Raw genomic sequence first — 16,007 nt, 5'->3', positions numbered from 1 at the left:
ACTTATCTGTTATCTACTGTGTATCCTGTGCTTGAATGGCTGCCTCCATGGCTACACAGCAGCTTGTTTATATAAACTATAGTAGTGCTTACCGGTTATCTACTGTGTATCCTATGCTTGAATGGCTGCCCCATGGCTACACAGCAGCTTGTTTATATAAACTATAGTAGTACTTATCTGTTATCTACTGTGTATCCTGTGCTTGAATGGCTGCCCCATGGCTACACAGCAGCTTGTTTATATAAACTATAGTAGTACTTACTGTATCTGTTATCTACTTTGTATCCTGTGCTTGAATGGCTGCCCCCATGGCTACACAGCAGCTTGTTTATATAAACTATAGTAGAGTTTCGGAAGCAAATACACCAGTCTTACCAGCTCAGATAACACTACATTATATTTTTTTTACTTTAAAACACTTTTATTTTTTGGTGTTACTGTTCCTTTGAAGGGATACTGTCAACAAAATAATACTTTTTATTCAATATATACCACACACAAGCATCATTGATTCTCTACACTCAAATTAATCGATGTTTCCATTTTTTACATGTGATCCACTGCGCAGGTGAAGCCCTGCTTAAATGTAATAGAAGAGCAAGAAAGGTTAGAAGGATTAGTTAAAGCACAGCATGTAAAATCATGGTAATATTTTAGATTAGATTTTTAAAACATGCTAACAGCACTGTTTAGAGCTGTCTTATGTCCATATCCCCTTTATAGTTTGCCCCACAGAAGATAACCCAAATGTAATGCAAAATCTCCTGTTCCTCTAAATGATTTCTGTGTGATTTATGAATGTATTGCTCTCTTTGTGCTTTAAGTGAGGCTATATTGTGACCTCACATAAACCTACATTTGTATCTGATCACAAGGATATTCCCTGGACATACGAGCAGATGAAAACAATAACTAGACTCATAAGGGTTCTGCTTGAACTTTTCCTGACTGACATGATACAGGACACTGGGGATACCGTACTTCCTATAATAACCCAATCCCCCTCCCACATCCCCCCCGACCCCGTTGTATTTCGGAGTGATGTATTTAAAAAAACATGGCTCTCAGCTGTTAGGAACCAGAGCTCCCAGCACACTCAGCCAACCGTAGTTCACAAAAACTAAATGGGGGGATCAAAGGAACAAGGCAAAGGAATGGCAAACCTTTAAATGTCTTTGTTTTTTTATTTTCCATTTGTAAATGTCTAATGAAAATATTAAAGGAAAGGGAAAGTGTGTTATATATGGATCTACTGAACATTTCAACAGGTCTTCATTTTTTATGGCCAATTTGTCCTTCCCTTTGAAATACAGCTTGAAATGTAATACTGTAGAACTGTATATATTTCGGGGGGGGGCAGTGGCAAAACGGTGTAAATTCCGGGAAAAAATAAAATCCAAAAAACGAAGCTTGCCTGAATGGAACCACAAAAAAATGTTGTCAGTTCCAGGAAAGTGTAAAATCTAGGGAAGTAAAATTAGGGTTCTTCTGTAACAGGTGAAATAAAAAAGCTGGAGTGGTTTGTACATTATTCATACATACACAGATCGACTTCTTTGGTGACATACATAGATCAGATTGACAGTCAATCTGATAATGATGGCAATCTGCCCCTCCATAGTATATTCCATTCAACAGCACTTGAAGGTAACTAGACACAATAGCTGCATACCCTAAAGCTGCAAGGAAGGCACCTTAACATTCATGTTCTTTAAAACTATCATTTTATTTTTGGTGTCAATGGTTCCTCACACTAAGTCTCACTATATATAAAACAGAACACCGCTCTCTTTCAGACCCAGTTTGAGGACATCGCAAAGCCAAGTGATCCCTGCACACTACGTAGTTCTTAGAAAGAACATGGATGTATTAATTGATATTGTTTTTCTCAGAGTTGCTTACCTCTTGGTCCTGTCACTTGCACTGCCAGGGGAGCAATTCCGGCTTTGCTGGTATCCACAGTAAACTGTTGAGGGATTTTCGCTCGTACCGCTGTGCCAAGCCCAGGCCCCGATGTCTTGACATTGCTGGGATCCACGGCATCTTTCACTTTCACTCTGAATGGACTGCCTGCAAGATAAATACAAAGGAAAATGTAAGTCTGCAGGTACAAAGGCTCACAGTAGCACAAACTAAAAGTAGCAGGTCACTAAAGTGATTGGGTAGAATGAGTGCCAGGGAAGGTCTCACACTGTCCTGAAAACTATGTACGTGGGTCAGATATAGATTTGAGGAGTAGTGGCAAGTAGGATCATAGAAAACACACATCTCCTAATTGTACTGTTTTAGCAGGTCAGACACAATTTCTTACAAAAACAATGCAAAGAAAGAGAACTGCAGCTGATTGATCCAATAAATAATCCAATAAGAGAGCATGATGGAAAGTGTCCTGAGAGATAACCAGGAAGTACTTACAGCAAATTAGAGAGTGAGGGGGAGTGTCCTGTGAGGTAACCAGGAAGTACTTACAGCAAATGAGAGTGAGGGGGAGTGTCCTGTGAGGTAACCAGGAAGTACTTACAGCAAATGAGAGTGAGGGGGAGTGTCCTGTGAGGTAACCAGGAAGTACTTACAGCAAATGAGAGTGAGGGGGAGTGTCCTGTGAGGTAACCAGGAAGTACTTGCCGCAAATGAGAGTGAGTGTCCTGTGAGGTAACCAGGAAGTACTTACAGCAAATGAGAGAGTGAGGGAGTGCCCTGTGAGGTAACCAGGAAGTACTTACCGCAAATGAGAGAGTGAGGGGAAGTGCCCTGTGAGGTAACCAGGAAGTACTTACAGCAAATGAGAGTGAGGGGGAGTGTCCTGTGGGGTAACCAGGAAGTACTTGCCACAAATGAGAGTGAGGGAAGTGCCCTGTGAGGTAACCAGGAAGTGCCAACAGCAAATGAGAGAGTGAGGGGGGTGTCCTGTGTAGGGTTGCCACCTTTTCTTGAAGAAAATACCAGCCTTCCTATATATTTATCTTTTTTCCCTATTTATAACATTGGGATCAACCATCATTTTTACCGGCCAGGCTGGTAAAATACCAGCTAGGTGGCAACCCTAGTCATGTGGAGTAACCAGGAAGTACTTACAAATAATGAGAGAGTGAGGAAAGTGCCCTGTGAGGTAACCAGGAAGTGCCAACAGCAAATGAGAGAGTGAGGGGAAGTGCCCTGTGAGGTAACCAGGAAGTACTAACAGCTAATGAGAGAGTGATGGGAAGTGTCCTGTGGAGTGACCAGGAAGTACTTACAGCAAATGAGAGAGTGAGGGAAGTGTCCTGTGGAGTGACCAGGAAGTACTTACAGCAAATGAGAGAGTGAGGGAAGTGCCCTGTGAGGTAACCAGGAAGTACTTACAGCAAATGAGAGAGTGAGGGAAGTGCCATGTGAGGTAATCAGGAAGTTCTTACAGCAAATGAGAGAGTGATGGGAAGTGTCCTGTGGAGTAACCAGGAAGTACTTACAGCCAATGCATATGCCAAAAATCTGTCAACTTGGTTAGGACAAGTCACGTCAGCAGTTTTATTGGACTATTTATGACCATTATAATGTATAAAGGAGGAAATTATGGTATTTTCATGATCTGTATGTTCACTATTCACTTATCCTACTCATGTTAAAAAAAAACTAATTACAGGAGCAATTATATAACTGCATTGTCCTAGACAACTTAGTATTAGACTCTCCAGTAGTCCATCCAGCCAATCAGACCTGTAGTTTTAACAATCTGGTTATTAAAGTGTTTGGGGACCAAAAGCCACCTGTATCTGAGAGTAACTAGAGGCTCTGCGAGATACCTGGGCTTATAGTTACTGCTTACTCTGCCATTACTCATATTCATTTAGTCAATTCCCAGTAGTTTCACTGGCGTCATGAGATTACATTTAATGTTATCCTCATGTACTAATAGGAATATGTAGCTACAGAAGACTCCTTGGATAGTATAACATATAACAATGTGCTTTGCTGAACAATAACAGAAAACCCTGTCACTCCTGCTTAACTTTACAATATTTTCTCTTTAACAAGCGGAAGTTAAAAATTGCAACAAGCATCTCTAATGCAAAAAATGACAGATAACTGAGATTTTATTGCAAGCAGTTAGCCCATCTATAATGGAATGTTCTCTTATGTAAGCAGTCAGATATTAATCTTAAAGAAACAGAAACAGTCTTTTCATAATAACGTCCATTATTTTACTATGGATTCTGTTTTGTGTCCTATGACAGCACCACAGAGATCTTATCTGGAGCAGAATAAACTAATTCATCTGACTTTTCAACTGGCAAATGGCTTGGTAAGTCTTTACTTTTGTGGTATCCCAATAAGAACACCGGCTTAATATTTTTTCCAACACGAAAATACACGTGGCATCAATACTAGCGAAGCGCCATCACAGCAGTTAAACTCTATTACAATGCAATACTATTTGAAGAAATACATCACTCTTTGGCAGCGTTGACAAATAAAGATGGAAAATTCTCCCCCACAAAAGATACTTTTTTAGAACTGTTTTGATTACATGTTTTGAAACTGTGTATTTGCACAAGGGATGCATCAAATCCTAGATTTGGTTCGGGAATCAGCCAACCCCGAGCAGTATTTAGATCAGGCCAAAATCCAAGTGTCTGGCCAGACTAAATCATGTGACTTTTGTCACACGAACAAGTAAATCACTTTTTTTCTGCACGTGGTTCTTATTCACCCTTCCTTTCTCTAATTTACATGTGCAGGTTAAGCTGGCTATAGATGTTGAGATTTTTAAAAGATCAGATCCTGATCGTGAGACCACGATCTTCTCGGTATGATCGTACGAATTGACCATCAACTACAAAGACCAATTTGGCAGGAAAACAAAGGGGAGCTGCCTGCTTGGCCCTGTAAACATAGATAAATTGCACTGGGGCCGACAAAGATTTTTTGACCTGGCCGATCAATTTCCTGACAGATGTCGGCCGAAAAATCGTAAGATGTACGATCGTTCGAATCCCACTAACCGCACAATAATTTCGAAGGTTTGGTCGGACTTCCCTAAAATCGGTCGTCCGGCAAGAAGAATCGTCGCGTCTATGGGGAGCTTTAGAGTTCAGATTTGGTTCAGGATTCAAAAAAATTCTTAATGAAAGATTCAGGATTTTGCCGAATCCTAAAATAGTGGATTTGGTGCATTTGTATCTAATGTGAACATCTAAATCCGCCTGATGTACAGGACACTGGCCTGGCTTAAATGCACATATTTGTAAACATGTTTAAATTCAAGAACATTTTGCATGCTGTTTCCCAGAATCCCTACAAAATACCCAGACTTCCTTTAACTGAACACAGGATTTTTTTCCGTTATAAGGCTAATGCCAGACAGAGCTGAGAATCGTCCTGCTTAAATACTCAGTCCGAGAATCAGCCCCTACGTTGGCATAAGCATCCTGTCCTGGCTGCACCTGGAACAATTGTGTTGGCTCTTGTGCAGGCACATTTTTTGAGCAGGCACATTTTCAGCCTTGTCTGTCATTAGCCTTAAAATCAAGCAGTGTTTGCACACAGTTAAAAATAACAGGAAATAAATTTACTTGAATAACCAATGGTGTTTCCCTGTTACCTGAAATATGCTCTCCATCATATGTAATATTCACATCATAGTCCCCTGGGACATATGGTGTGTATTCCACGCTGCAGCTGCCATCCTTGTTGTCTTTACAAGACATTTTGGATTCCGAGGGTCCTTCAACAGTAATTCCCAGACCCCCAATCCCAGCCCCTCTGCAAAAAAAAAAAAAAAAATTGTTGTTCAATTAAAACTCAAAATATCTTTGTGCCCCCTGAATTGTACAATTCTCCACTAAACCACAATAGTCTGCACCCCAATTCCATTCCCCATGCTGCCTTTATTTGGGATACCCATTAGGGTCAGGGCACATGCTCAGATTCGGGGAGATTAGTCACCCAGCGACGAATCTCCTCTTCTTCGGGGCGACTAATCTCCTTGAACTGCCTCCCACCGGCTAGAATTAAATCGCCGGCAGGATGGCACTCAGAGCGCTTCATTTTCCAAAGTTGCCCGAAGTTTCCTTCGGGCAACTAATCTCCCCGAATCTGAGCGTGTGCCCTGATCCTTATGGTGTATAACATGGAAGCTCCTGCTTTGTTAATTTCCTGTGTTATATCTGAGCAGGAAAGTACAGAAATAAAAAATAAACAGTACCCAAATGTTTATTATTTCAAAAGGGTAACTATAATGTGTTCAATGCATGACTGAAATTAAAACTATATCTGTTCACGTTTAAAATATGGTCTGTTTTTATGGCCTACAATCAAAAGGAAGAACAAAGACAATCGTGTACAAAATAAAATGAGAAATAGGAACCAACACTTTATGCATGAATTCTGGCGTCTATATAAATAATCTTTTATACATCAGTCCATAATAAGTGTTTATCTTCTTTTGGTTTCCTGTAACTTAACAATACAGTATGAGGTTATATTTACAGAAAACTGTGAACATTCCTTCCAGGGTGAGAGGTGCCATATTATTTGCCTTATTTATTGTTATTTATATAGTTACGCACACAGAGATTATATATTATACAGGACAGTCCCTGCCCCAGAAGAGCTTACAATCTAAGGTACCTATTCACATTCACACACAATAGGGTCAATTTATTAGAGTGTTTTCAAGTTTTGTATGGAGGTGATTTTGCTACTTTGTTACTAGTGGGACCCTTGTGACTCTAATGCTGAAGTATACTGTATAAGCTAAACCCATAGACTTTTACTTTCTGCCTCTCAAAATGATTCTGTGAAACAAAGCAACTCCCTGCTGCCATTAAAAGGCAGATTTCATTCTACCAACTGTTGCTCTTTGAGCCATCCTCATATCTATTAGTATTTTGCTCTGACAAGTAAATGTGTTAAGCAATTCACATACAAGTCAGTTAAACAACATGTGCATCGGTAGGAGTGGAACTAGGCTGGGGTGTCCTCTACTAACCTTGTAATGACTGAGAACATGTTTGTCTTGTTTGTCACAGCCTCTGAGAGTCCAGCACCTTGGGCTTTTACACGGGCAGGGTAGCACCCTTCTGTCACTCCCACTTTGAATGGGCTGTTGGGGACAGGTTCGTCATCATAGGTCACCTTAACTGTATGAACACCTGAAACATCAAACACAGAGTATGGGTTATACTGGGCATGCTGCTGTTTAACTGAAACTCACAGCAGCGGTGCATGGGTGTGTGATCGAAAATCACGTCATTCTCTCACTGGTTACACTTTTATAGCTGTAAACTTATTTTACTCAGAATAAAAATTAAGTTCTGTGCATATTTTAAATGTAAAATAAATAGAATAAAGTGATCACGATAGAGAAGACAAACAGCACCAGAATATGCCTCCCATAGCTGATAAGCACAAGGTCCTAAATAGAGCAATACTGGCACTTTTTAAAGCAAACGATCATCTTAGAATTAAAGGGACATGTACTTTTTTCCCCAAGTTATTCGTATTTCATTATCTATCTACTGGATCTAGTAATAGATTCAAACCAGTTCAATGGCCTTTCATTTTAGTCCCCTCTATTTAAAATAGACCATGCCCCTTTACTTTTATCATGATATTGATATTATGTGACAATTTAAAAGTAAATTCCTTTCAAAACTAAATTTTGAAATGCATCCGTCACTTGTAATTCTATCCACACCTTGTTCTTTTCATCTCCAGCATTCGTGCCACTGCTATGTTACCTGGATATATTTCACCCTAGCAACCAGGGCCGGATTTATAAGCAGCACTGCCCTAGCACATGCACCCATCTCTTCTGATTACCGAACAGATGGGCATGCTCCCTCAGCTCCACAGCCAGATTTCACCAAAATATTTGTCAGAAGACTGATTTTTTTTAAAGACTATTATTCCATACAGGCCCCGAGGGTCACCCATCTAAAACTGCCACCGCTAAGCAGGTGCCCTCAGTTGTCTACAAAAAAAATAACCAAATAACATTTAAAAAAAATGTAAATAATGCAAAAGCTCCTAAGAACCTGAAGGCAAAATACCACTTTATATTATACTACAGAATAATTTTATGGCTAATAATTTTTTATGGCTAAATAACACCTTAACAATTAGTGCCCCCCCCCCCAAAGTCCCTATGACCCTTTGTTTTAGAAAACCATAGCCATTGCAAGTTAAATGTGCAAAAGAGCAAGCACTCATATGCTATATGGATTGCATGTTTAACAGTAAATTGTGCCGTGTATAGAAGGAAATGATTACATTTTAAGATAGATAGATAGATAAAAATAGAGAAGTTAGCCGGATTTAAAAAAAAAAAAAAGAATGTAGCTACAGCAGAAATTAAAATAAACGGTGGGGCACCCCCCACCCTTATTCATTTTAATTGCTCCAAGAAGTGAGCATTAGAGCAGTCAGGCGATGGCAGCCCCTCGGTACTGTTTCTTGGTTAACGACACAGGCCTGAGTTACAGCTGTATTTTAATTGGCTCACACAACTCTAATGAATTACGATGCGAGCGTGAGGTCATCCATGAGTCCATAGTGGGGGGGAAACTGCATTACTGGCCTCTGAAATCCAGACTTGTTGGAGCTCTGCATTAAAAGAGTCCATAAGTCTGCTGCCATTAGTCAGTGTGTTCTACAATATTGTATACACAAGCCAGAGATATGTCAGTCTTGCACTTCATGTATATTGCTGGAACTTTGTAGCAATCCTTCTAATTTACACATCACAAGGGTCAGAGTGTACTGAATATCTAGTGCTGGACATTCTTCAGGCCAACAGATGATTTATACTCCTAACACCCCAGGAAAAAGCCAAAGGCTGACAAGGAAAACTATAACTTTGAGTTGTTCCATCTTATTCAGTCAAAGGGCAATGTTATTTCCAGCAGATGCCTGTTCATGTTATAGTTTCTGTACTGAAATAATGTCCCTAGAAGTGTGAAAAAAATGCAATTTAGTAGTAAAAAATCAAATTATATAAAATGTACAGATATATATCTGCTTTTAAAATGTTATGTGGAGTATTATATTCCTTAATGTTCATCCTGCATCTTATTATTCTAACTAAGATGCCATGTTAGTTGCAGTTGAGAAGCCGCTGTTTCTTATGGCCAGCAGCAGGTGTTCTTACACCATCAAAATTCAACTTTACCCCAACTTTTTGCTCAAACTGACCAGCGAGATCATTGCAATTTCAGGAGCCCAGACTATCAGAAACTAGATAAGTTATGCAAAAGCCCTGCTTCCTTGCCTTAAAACTGGGAAGAGAACAGCCTAGAAGAATAATACAAGGAGAGGCCAGTGCCCTGCCTCTTGGTCTTAATACTTGAAGGGTCCAGGAAGCAGAAAGGAGGGAAAGGACCAAGCCTCGCCTATTTGCCTTAATACTGGAAGGAGAGCAGCCAAGAAGCAGGGAGAGGACCAAGCCCCACTTCTTTGCCTTAGTACTGGAAGGAGAGCAGCCAAGAAGCAGGAAGTAGAGAAATGACCATGTCTCACCTCTTTTCCTTAAAGGACAACTGAACCCTAAAATTGAAAATGGCTAAAATGGCCTATTTTATATAGTGAACTTATTGCAGGAGGCTAAAGTTTGAGCTTGTCAATAGCAGCAATGATCCAGGACTTCAAACTTGTCACAGTGGGTCACCATCTTGGAAAGTGTCTGTGACACTCACATGCTCAGTGGGCTCTGATTGGCTGTTGAGAAGATAAGCTTAGGGCTCGTCACTAATTATCCAGCAGAAAATGAGCTTCCCTGGCTGTAATATAAGCTGATGCTACAGGTTTGATGATTATTCAATTCTGATGCTAATTGCACTGGTTTCTGTGTTGCCATGTAGTAATTATGTGTATTAATGACTAATCAGCCTTATATTGTGACATTTCTATTCTATGTGTACTGTATATTGTGAGTGGCTCCCTAAGCTCAGTAAGTGACAGCAGCACAGAGCATGTGCAGTGAATCAGCAGAAAAGAAGATGGGGAGCCACTGAGGCATCTTTGGAGACACAGATCTTTACTGCTAAAGGGCTGTGGTTGCCTCGGGATGGTACAGAAACCCAAAACATAATGTACAGCATTTCTAGCCTACTTCTTTAGTTAAGCTTTAGTTCTCCTTTAATACTGTAAGGAGAGCATCCAAAAAGCTAGGAAGTAGGGAAAGGACAAAGACCCACCTCTTTTCCTTAATACTGGAAAGCAGCCAAAAAGCTAGGGAAAGACCCAAGTTCCACTTCTTTTCTTTAGTACTGGGAGGAGAGCAGCCTATAGAGAGTATAAGTAAGTGCTGGAGGCAACTTACATTCAGCTGCCCAAGGGGATATTAATTATGGGTGAAATTCAAACTGGGTCAGGTTCAAATCAATGTGCCACATCCTATAACAAACAAGGTGCACTAAATAAACTTAGTTTCAAGGAGAACTATCACTTTTTGATGCAAGTGCTGCACTTTTAACACTTCCTTGTACATAGCCAAAAAGATCTAAAGTAACATTTCTATGCATGCCAAATAAAAATCTGTATAATACTTGCTTGAAAGTGGATTTGCTTGTGTGGCACTGTGTGCCATCAGCACGGCATAAAGAAACACAACCAGTGAATCATATGGATATTGTTGTTTCAATATATTACCTTTTTCAAAGGGAGTGTACTCCACGTAGTAAGTTCCATCTCCATTGTCTCTGAAAAGATAATCGGTGGATGCTCCAGATGGATTGGTGATTTTGGTTTTGACGTGATTGCCCCCAACTTTGGTTAGTGATTTGGCATCCACAGTAAAGTCAGTTGTAGCTTCTCTAAAAACTCCTGTAATGGAAGAATATGGCAATCACTCAGAAGCAAGACAGTGCAATGAATCCCTAAACTAATTTTATTGTGCCACGAGAATTCAGAATGATAAGTATTGTGGCATCCCCAGTGCCGACTGATCACTCTAAACAGAAAGCAAGCTGACTTATTTTATGTTCTTAGTGCTTTATGCCTAGAACCTTCCTTTTCTGTATGTTCCTAGGGATCAAGATCATACTTAGTGGGAATTTTAGGGTTCTAAAGCAGCAGTTCCCTGTGTTACCATGCAATAGTGAAGTGGCAGTGGTTGATTTAAGTGCTTCTCAACTGGCTAAAAATGCTGCAGGAGTTTATTCTCTGTGTGCCATAGCCCTACCAGAGTTATCAAATTTGCTTACCTTTTTCTTCTATTCCTGGTCCAAACACTTTGATTTCACTGGTATCCACTGCTGGATCAACTTTAACTCGGGCAGGGAACTTTGGCACTTGTTCTCCACCATATTTCAATGCCAGCGTATACATGCCAGCAAAAAGTGGCACGTAGGTGACTGTATATGTCCCATCTTTGTTGTCCTGTGCATTTACCTCTGCCTTTGACCCAGAATCAGAGACAGCCTCTACTGTCAGGTCACCTGGTCCTGCCTGGGAACAGTCCACATGAATCAAGCCTGCTTCTCCTACTTTGCCATGCTCAAGGCCTGGACCCGTGGCGATTACTTTGGAAGGATCAAAGGGCATTTCTACATTTGCTTGAAAAGGTGACCCCGGAATGTGGGTTTCCTCAAAAAGGATATTAACAAAATATTCTCCTGGTGTAGTAGGGAGGTAGGAGACAGAACAAGTTCCATCACCATTGTCAGAACATTCAATCTTTGCTTCACAAGGTCCTTCAACAGTTAAACCCAAGCCACCAGTTCCAGCTCCTTTTGTATCAATGGTAAACTCAGCAGGCTTTCCAACAAGACCCCCTTTAAGACCTGGTCCATAAGCCTTAACCTAGAGAGAAAGTTGCCCCAATGGGCATAAAAATCGGATTAGACAAATACAGTCCAAGCTGGACCAAAGCTTGTATCTACTGATCTTCTGATATCTCCTTGGACTGAAGACCCTAAGTGAGTTATGGGAGTTTTATATGTGCTATTATTATTAGTAATAGACTACATCAACCCCTTGAAATCCCTGAAGAAACCTTCTGGTAACTGGCCTTAGTTATTAATTAGCCCTGCAACTCAATCAAGGACTTTTTAGACTGTATAGACTAAGAGAAACCAGTAAGACTGGTAAGGCTTCTCTCCCTGTAGGGTTTCTGTACCTCATGGGAACATAAAGAAATTAAAACATGGATGCAGTGTGAAGGGGTCTGGAAGGTTTTACAACTAAGCTGTGTCAATTAATTTTGGTTACAAATCTGCATGTTTTCCATCAGTGCATTACCACACATCATGCACACGTAACGCTCTGCAGAGCCCAGGCACATTGCTAGGTAAGACTCTTGGGGTATCTCAAATCCCAGGCCTGTATAGAATAAGATTAAGATGGAATGTACAAAGGTTGACGTAAACTCTGCCCACTTGGAAAGTATTTCAAAGTATAGAAGTGCTCAGTGTTTGCATAACTGTGCTAAATGATCACTTGAGGTCACATACTGTAAGGTACACAGATATGTGGCTTACATAACATAGTTCATATATAATGGACACCACAGCATTACATTGATAGTAATGTAGCAGCAAAGGTTTAAAAAAAAAAAAAGTTTAAACTTTCAAGGGTATACAAAAAGAAGGCCAAAAATGACATTAATGGTAATAAATGCCTTCCTTTCCTGGTACAACAGTCTTTTGTTCAATAATAAGGAGTGGTCCCAAGTTAATTGTATGGTTCTTGAAACTACGATTTTTTTTGAGAGACCCCTCTTCTGGTCCTCAATGTATTTACTACAGTCAGCAAACCCCATCTTTCTTCCTCCAATTCCTAATAAGCTCAGCTGCCTTTCTTTCAAGGTCAGTTCTGCTCCTACAAAACATTTTAAATATTGGCTTGAAGGCACCTTTTTCATTAGTGAGGGGATTAGAAACTCAAACATGGGGAACACTGGGCTGTCAGTAGCACGACCTATACTAAGAACTTATTTATGTTACTGAAAACTTGTTATATTGAATTGTTTTTCTCTAAAAGGAGAGTCATCATTTTACCTTTGATGGATCAGGAGGCAAAGTGGCTTCCACGACATATGGACTCCCAGGAACTGGATTCCCATCATAACTCACATCCACATTGTACAGACCCTCCTCTTTGGGAATATATTTCACAGTGCTACACTCTTTACCAGGAACAGGTTCTATAAGACACGGGACTGATTTTCGGCTAGGGCTGGAGATCTTCACCTCCAGTTTTTCTTGTCCACCAGCTCCATTAGGATCCACAATAAATTGCTGGTCTTTACCAACCTCCACTCCTATTAAATATAAAGACATGTCATCCTTACTGGTCTACAAGTTGGAGAGCCAACTCCATAGATTAGGACCACTTGTTTGGAAAGCATCTATACTAATGTAAGTGTATGTTTAGACGATGATCTGGCATTGACATTTCATGAACAAGCTGGATGTTTAAACATACAGATGTTTCTTTGGCTGTTCCTATGGCACTTGGCAGGTGACACTTGTATTGGGAATAATCTAATTAATTGATTGGCTACAGGTGACATACATTGGAAAAGGTAATTACGATTGGCGCTTACAATCCAGACAAAGCACAGGAGAGGCATGGAATTCATGCTTAGCTTTTCCAATAAACTGTATATAGAGCGTCTGTCAGATGTGTTTTGCTACGTTAGACAAGTTTTAAGTTAAGATTATTCGGGGAAACCTCAGAATTAATACATCTAGAACTGGTCTGTATAATGTCCCTTTTAACTTACTACTCTCCAGGCCATTTATTCGGATCTTGTTCAAGTCCAGCGGCGCTGCCACCCCTACGGTAAACGGACTCTTGGGAATAGGGTCACCGCCGTAATTTACAGACACTTTCATGTTGCCCTAGAAGAGTTCAAAAGAACACAGTTTCTAAGAATGCAAAGTCATATTTTTAATATCAGAGCTGCCAGCCCTTTAGGAAGCAAGAAAGATTTTGGACTTGATTAAAAAGCTGTTATTTTCCCACTCCCTGTTACATGCATTTATACAGTAATGTATGGCAGTATTTTAGGGCTTTCTTGATGCTGATGCTAAAGCCCAATGGGTTGGCCAATTCTATTATCAGATAAGAATAACAATAACCAATAGCAATATTAAATAGAACTGAAAATCGACCTGGCATGGTATATGGATGATGCAGCATCTTAGGGCACCTGCTCAAGTGAACAGGAATGTTACAAGGCCATTAACAGTTAATTACAATTCCCCGCAGCCACTTCAGTTACAGCCAGAGGTTTAGTTGGTGGTGAATCTGACATCCTTTTTCTTAAACCTGTAATGGGATGTTATTTGCTAAAGAGACAAGATGTCTCCATCCCTTTCCAGTTAATAACTGGAAGGACAAAATAAGGGGACAGATTTGGCCCTATATACAGACTGATGTTCTGCCAGGAAATTAGTAATTGGCAGCCAATACGGTAAAGCTCCATAGTTTCAACCTCAAGCATCTTGTAATGTAAGGTATTAATGGCCATGGCTTTCCAGATGTTGCAGAACTACAACAATGGTTACTGTATTTCAGCAATATCTGCAGGTCTGGCCCAGGCAAAGATCCAGATTGAGATTCAACATAGGTCCTGGCATTTCAAGTACACAGAAACCCAAAACAGCCCTCCAAAGGCTCAATAAATAGTGACTGCTTTTACCAACATCTACAGATCTGCCAGTCTAGGCCTACCCATGCCTAATGCAAGGCAATAAATAGCACTCACTGCAGCCATCTTTCTGTGTACCAGGTAAGCTGGGACATCAACAAATTAAGGGGCAAATTGACTTAGGCTGGCGAAAAATAGGCGTTTTACTAACGGTCGCTGGCGTAACTTCGCTAGTGAAGGAGATAGACTCTAGTGGTAATTTGCTCCCTAACGCCTGGCGAATTTGCGCTCTGGCGAATGGACGTAACTACGCAAAATCACTAAGATGCGGATTTTACTGAACGCTACCTCTTGCCCCAGACTTACCTTCGCTAGCTCAGACCAGGCGAAGTGCAATAGAGTAGATAGGAGTCCCAAATTTTTTTTTGAAAATTCCCAAAAAAAACACTAGCGTCTTTCCCTTTTTCAGGGTGATAGGCTGAAAAAGAACTTACATTTTTTGTGGGTTAACCAGCTTCCCCCCTACATATCCTAACATATGGCACATAAACTATACACTGGGCTCATGTGTAGGGCAATATAACAACTCTATTTTAATTAATTAATGTTTCCTGGGCTTATGTAGTGTAATGTATTGCCTGCAACATATACATCCATTGAACTTTCCGCCGTATGCAAATTAGCCAACACTAGCACAACTTCACTTTGCTTGGTGCAGTAACGCTAGCGCAACTTTGCCAGCGTTCGGCGCCCTGGACGCAACTTTTAGTGAATTAGCGGTGTCCTGCTGAATCTATGCCTGCCGAAGTCTTGCGATGTGAGCGAAGCTGTCGCTGGCGAATTTTCGGAGGTTAGTGAATTTGCCCCTAAGTGTCTAGCCAAAACTCAGGTCATAGATATGACACTGGGAATTGAACCAGAGATAATCAGACTATGTGCACTGTCCCTTTAATAGACCCCAAATGACGCCATGCAAGGGATAATCTAATTTATATTAATGAGAAAAACGATGGAACCCATTATTCAATAGTTTTGCCATCTCCATGTGGCCGTGACGTTTCTTCCTAAGTCTGGTGCTTTTTGTAAACAATGGCTTTTTTTGCAGGAACTGAAAGCTGAGAAGCCACAAAGGGCCAGTATAGCAGCGATAGCATAAGCCACATGTGCACGACATCTGGGAGGGGTAATTATCCCAACTTCCCAAGAAATAAGAACCGGCTGTTCTAAATTGACAGTCTGAGTCTGATAAGTCTATGAACTCCAACAAACATTTCAGATCATGTACAAATCAGAGCCTTGTTCTTACGCACCAAACCCATAGAAAATGGCAATAACTCGCATATTTTGGAACACCCGAGAAGCCAAAACATTTAGGGGCCGCACACAAATTGGGCTCAGACGAATTCATTTCTGGAAGACATTTACAAATCGC

At 40.5% G+C, this 16,007-nt stretch overlaps 1 protein-coding gene across 4 annotated transcripts in view; it reads right to left on the bottom strand.

The window, feature by feature from the left end:
- The window catches only part of flnb.L (filamin B L homeolog), a 159,246-nt gene that overhangs the window by 43,098 nt on the left and 100,141 nt on the right, over nucleotides 1-16,007 (bottom strand). For all 4 annotated transcript variants that reach the window (XM_018241908.2, XM_018241909.2, XM_018241910.2 and 1 more), the window contains exons 19-25: nucleotides 13,706-13,823; nucleotides 12,978-13,240; nucleotides 11,184-11,781; nucleotides 10,630-10,803; nucleotides 6,971-7,133; nucleotides 5,582-5,742; nucleotides 1,903-2,070 (exon numbers count right to left, since the gene is read on the bottom strand). In XM_018241908.2, coding sequence (XP_018097397.1) covers nucleotides 1,903-2,070; nucleotides 5,582-5,742; nucleotides 6,971-7,133; nucleotides 10,630-10,803; nucleotides 11,184-11,781; nucleotides 12,978-13,240; nucleotides 13,706-13,823 — 1,645 coding nt within the window. The remainder of the gene's footprint in view (nucleotides 1-1,902; nucleotides 2,071-5,581; nucleotides 5,743-6,970; nucleotides 7,134-10,629; nucleotides 10,804-11,183; nucleotides 11,782-12,977; nucleotides 13,241-13,705; nucleotides 13,824-16,007) is intronic.

Source organism: Xenopus laevis, chromosome 4L, assembly GCF_017654675.1.
Source record: "Xenopus laevis strain J_2021 chromosome 4L, Xenopus_laevis_v10.1, whole genome shotgun sequence".
In the NCBI taxonomy this organism is placed as follows: domain Eukaryota; kingdom Metazoa; phylum Chordata; class Amphibia; order Anura; family Pipidae; genus Xenopus; species Xenopus laevis.
Note: the sequence above shows the minus strand (reverse complement) of the source record. Positions and strands in the feature narration are given on the sequence as shown.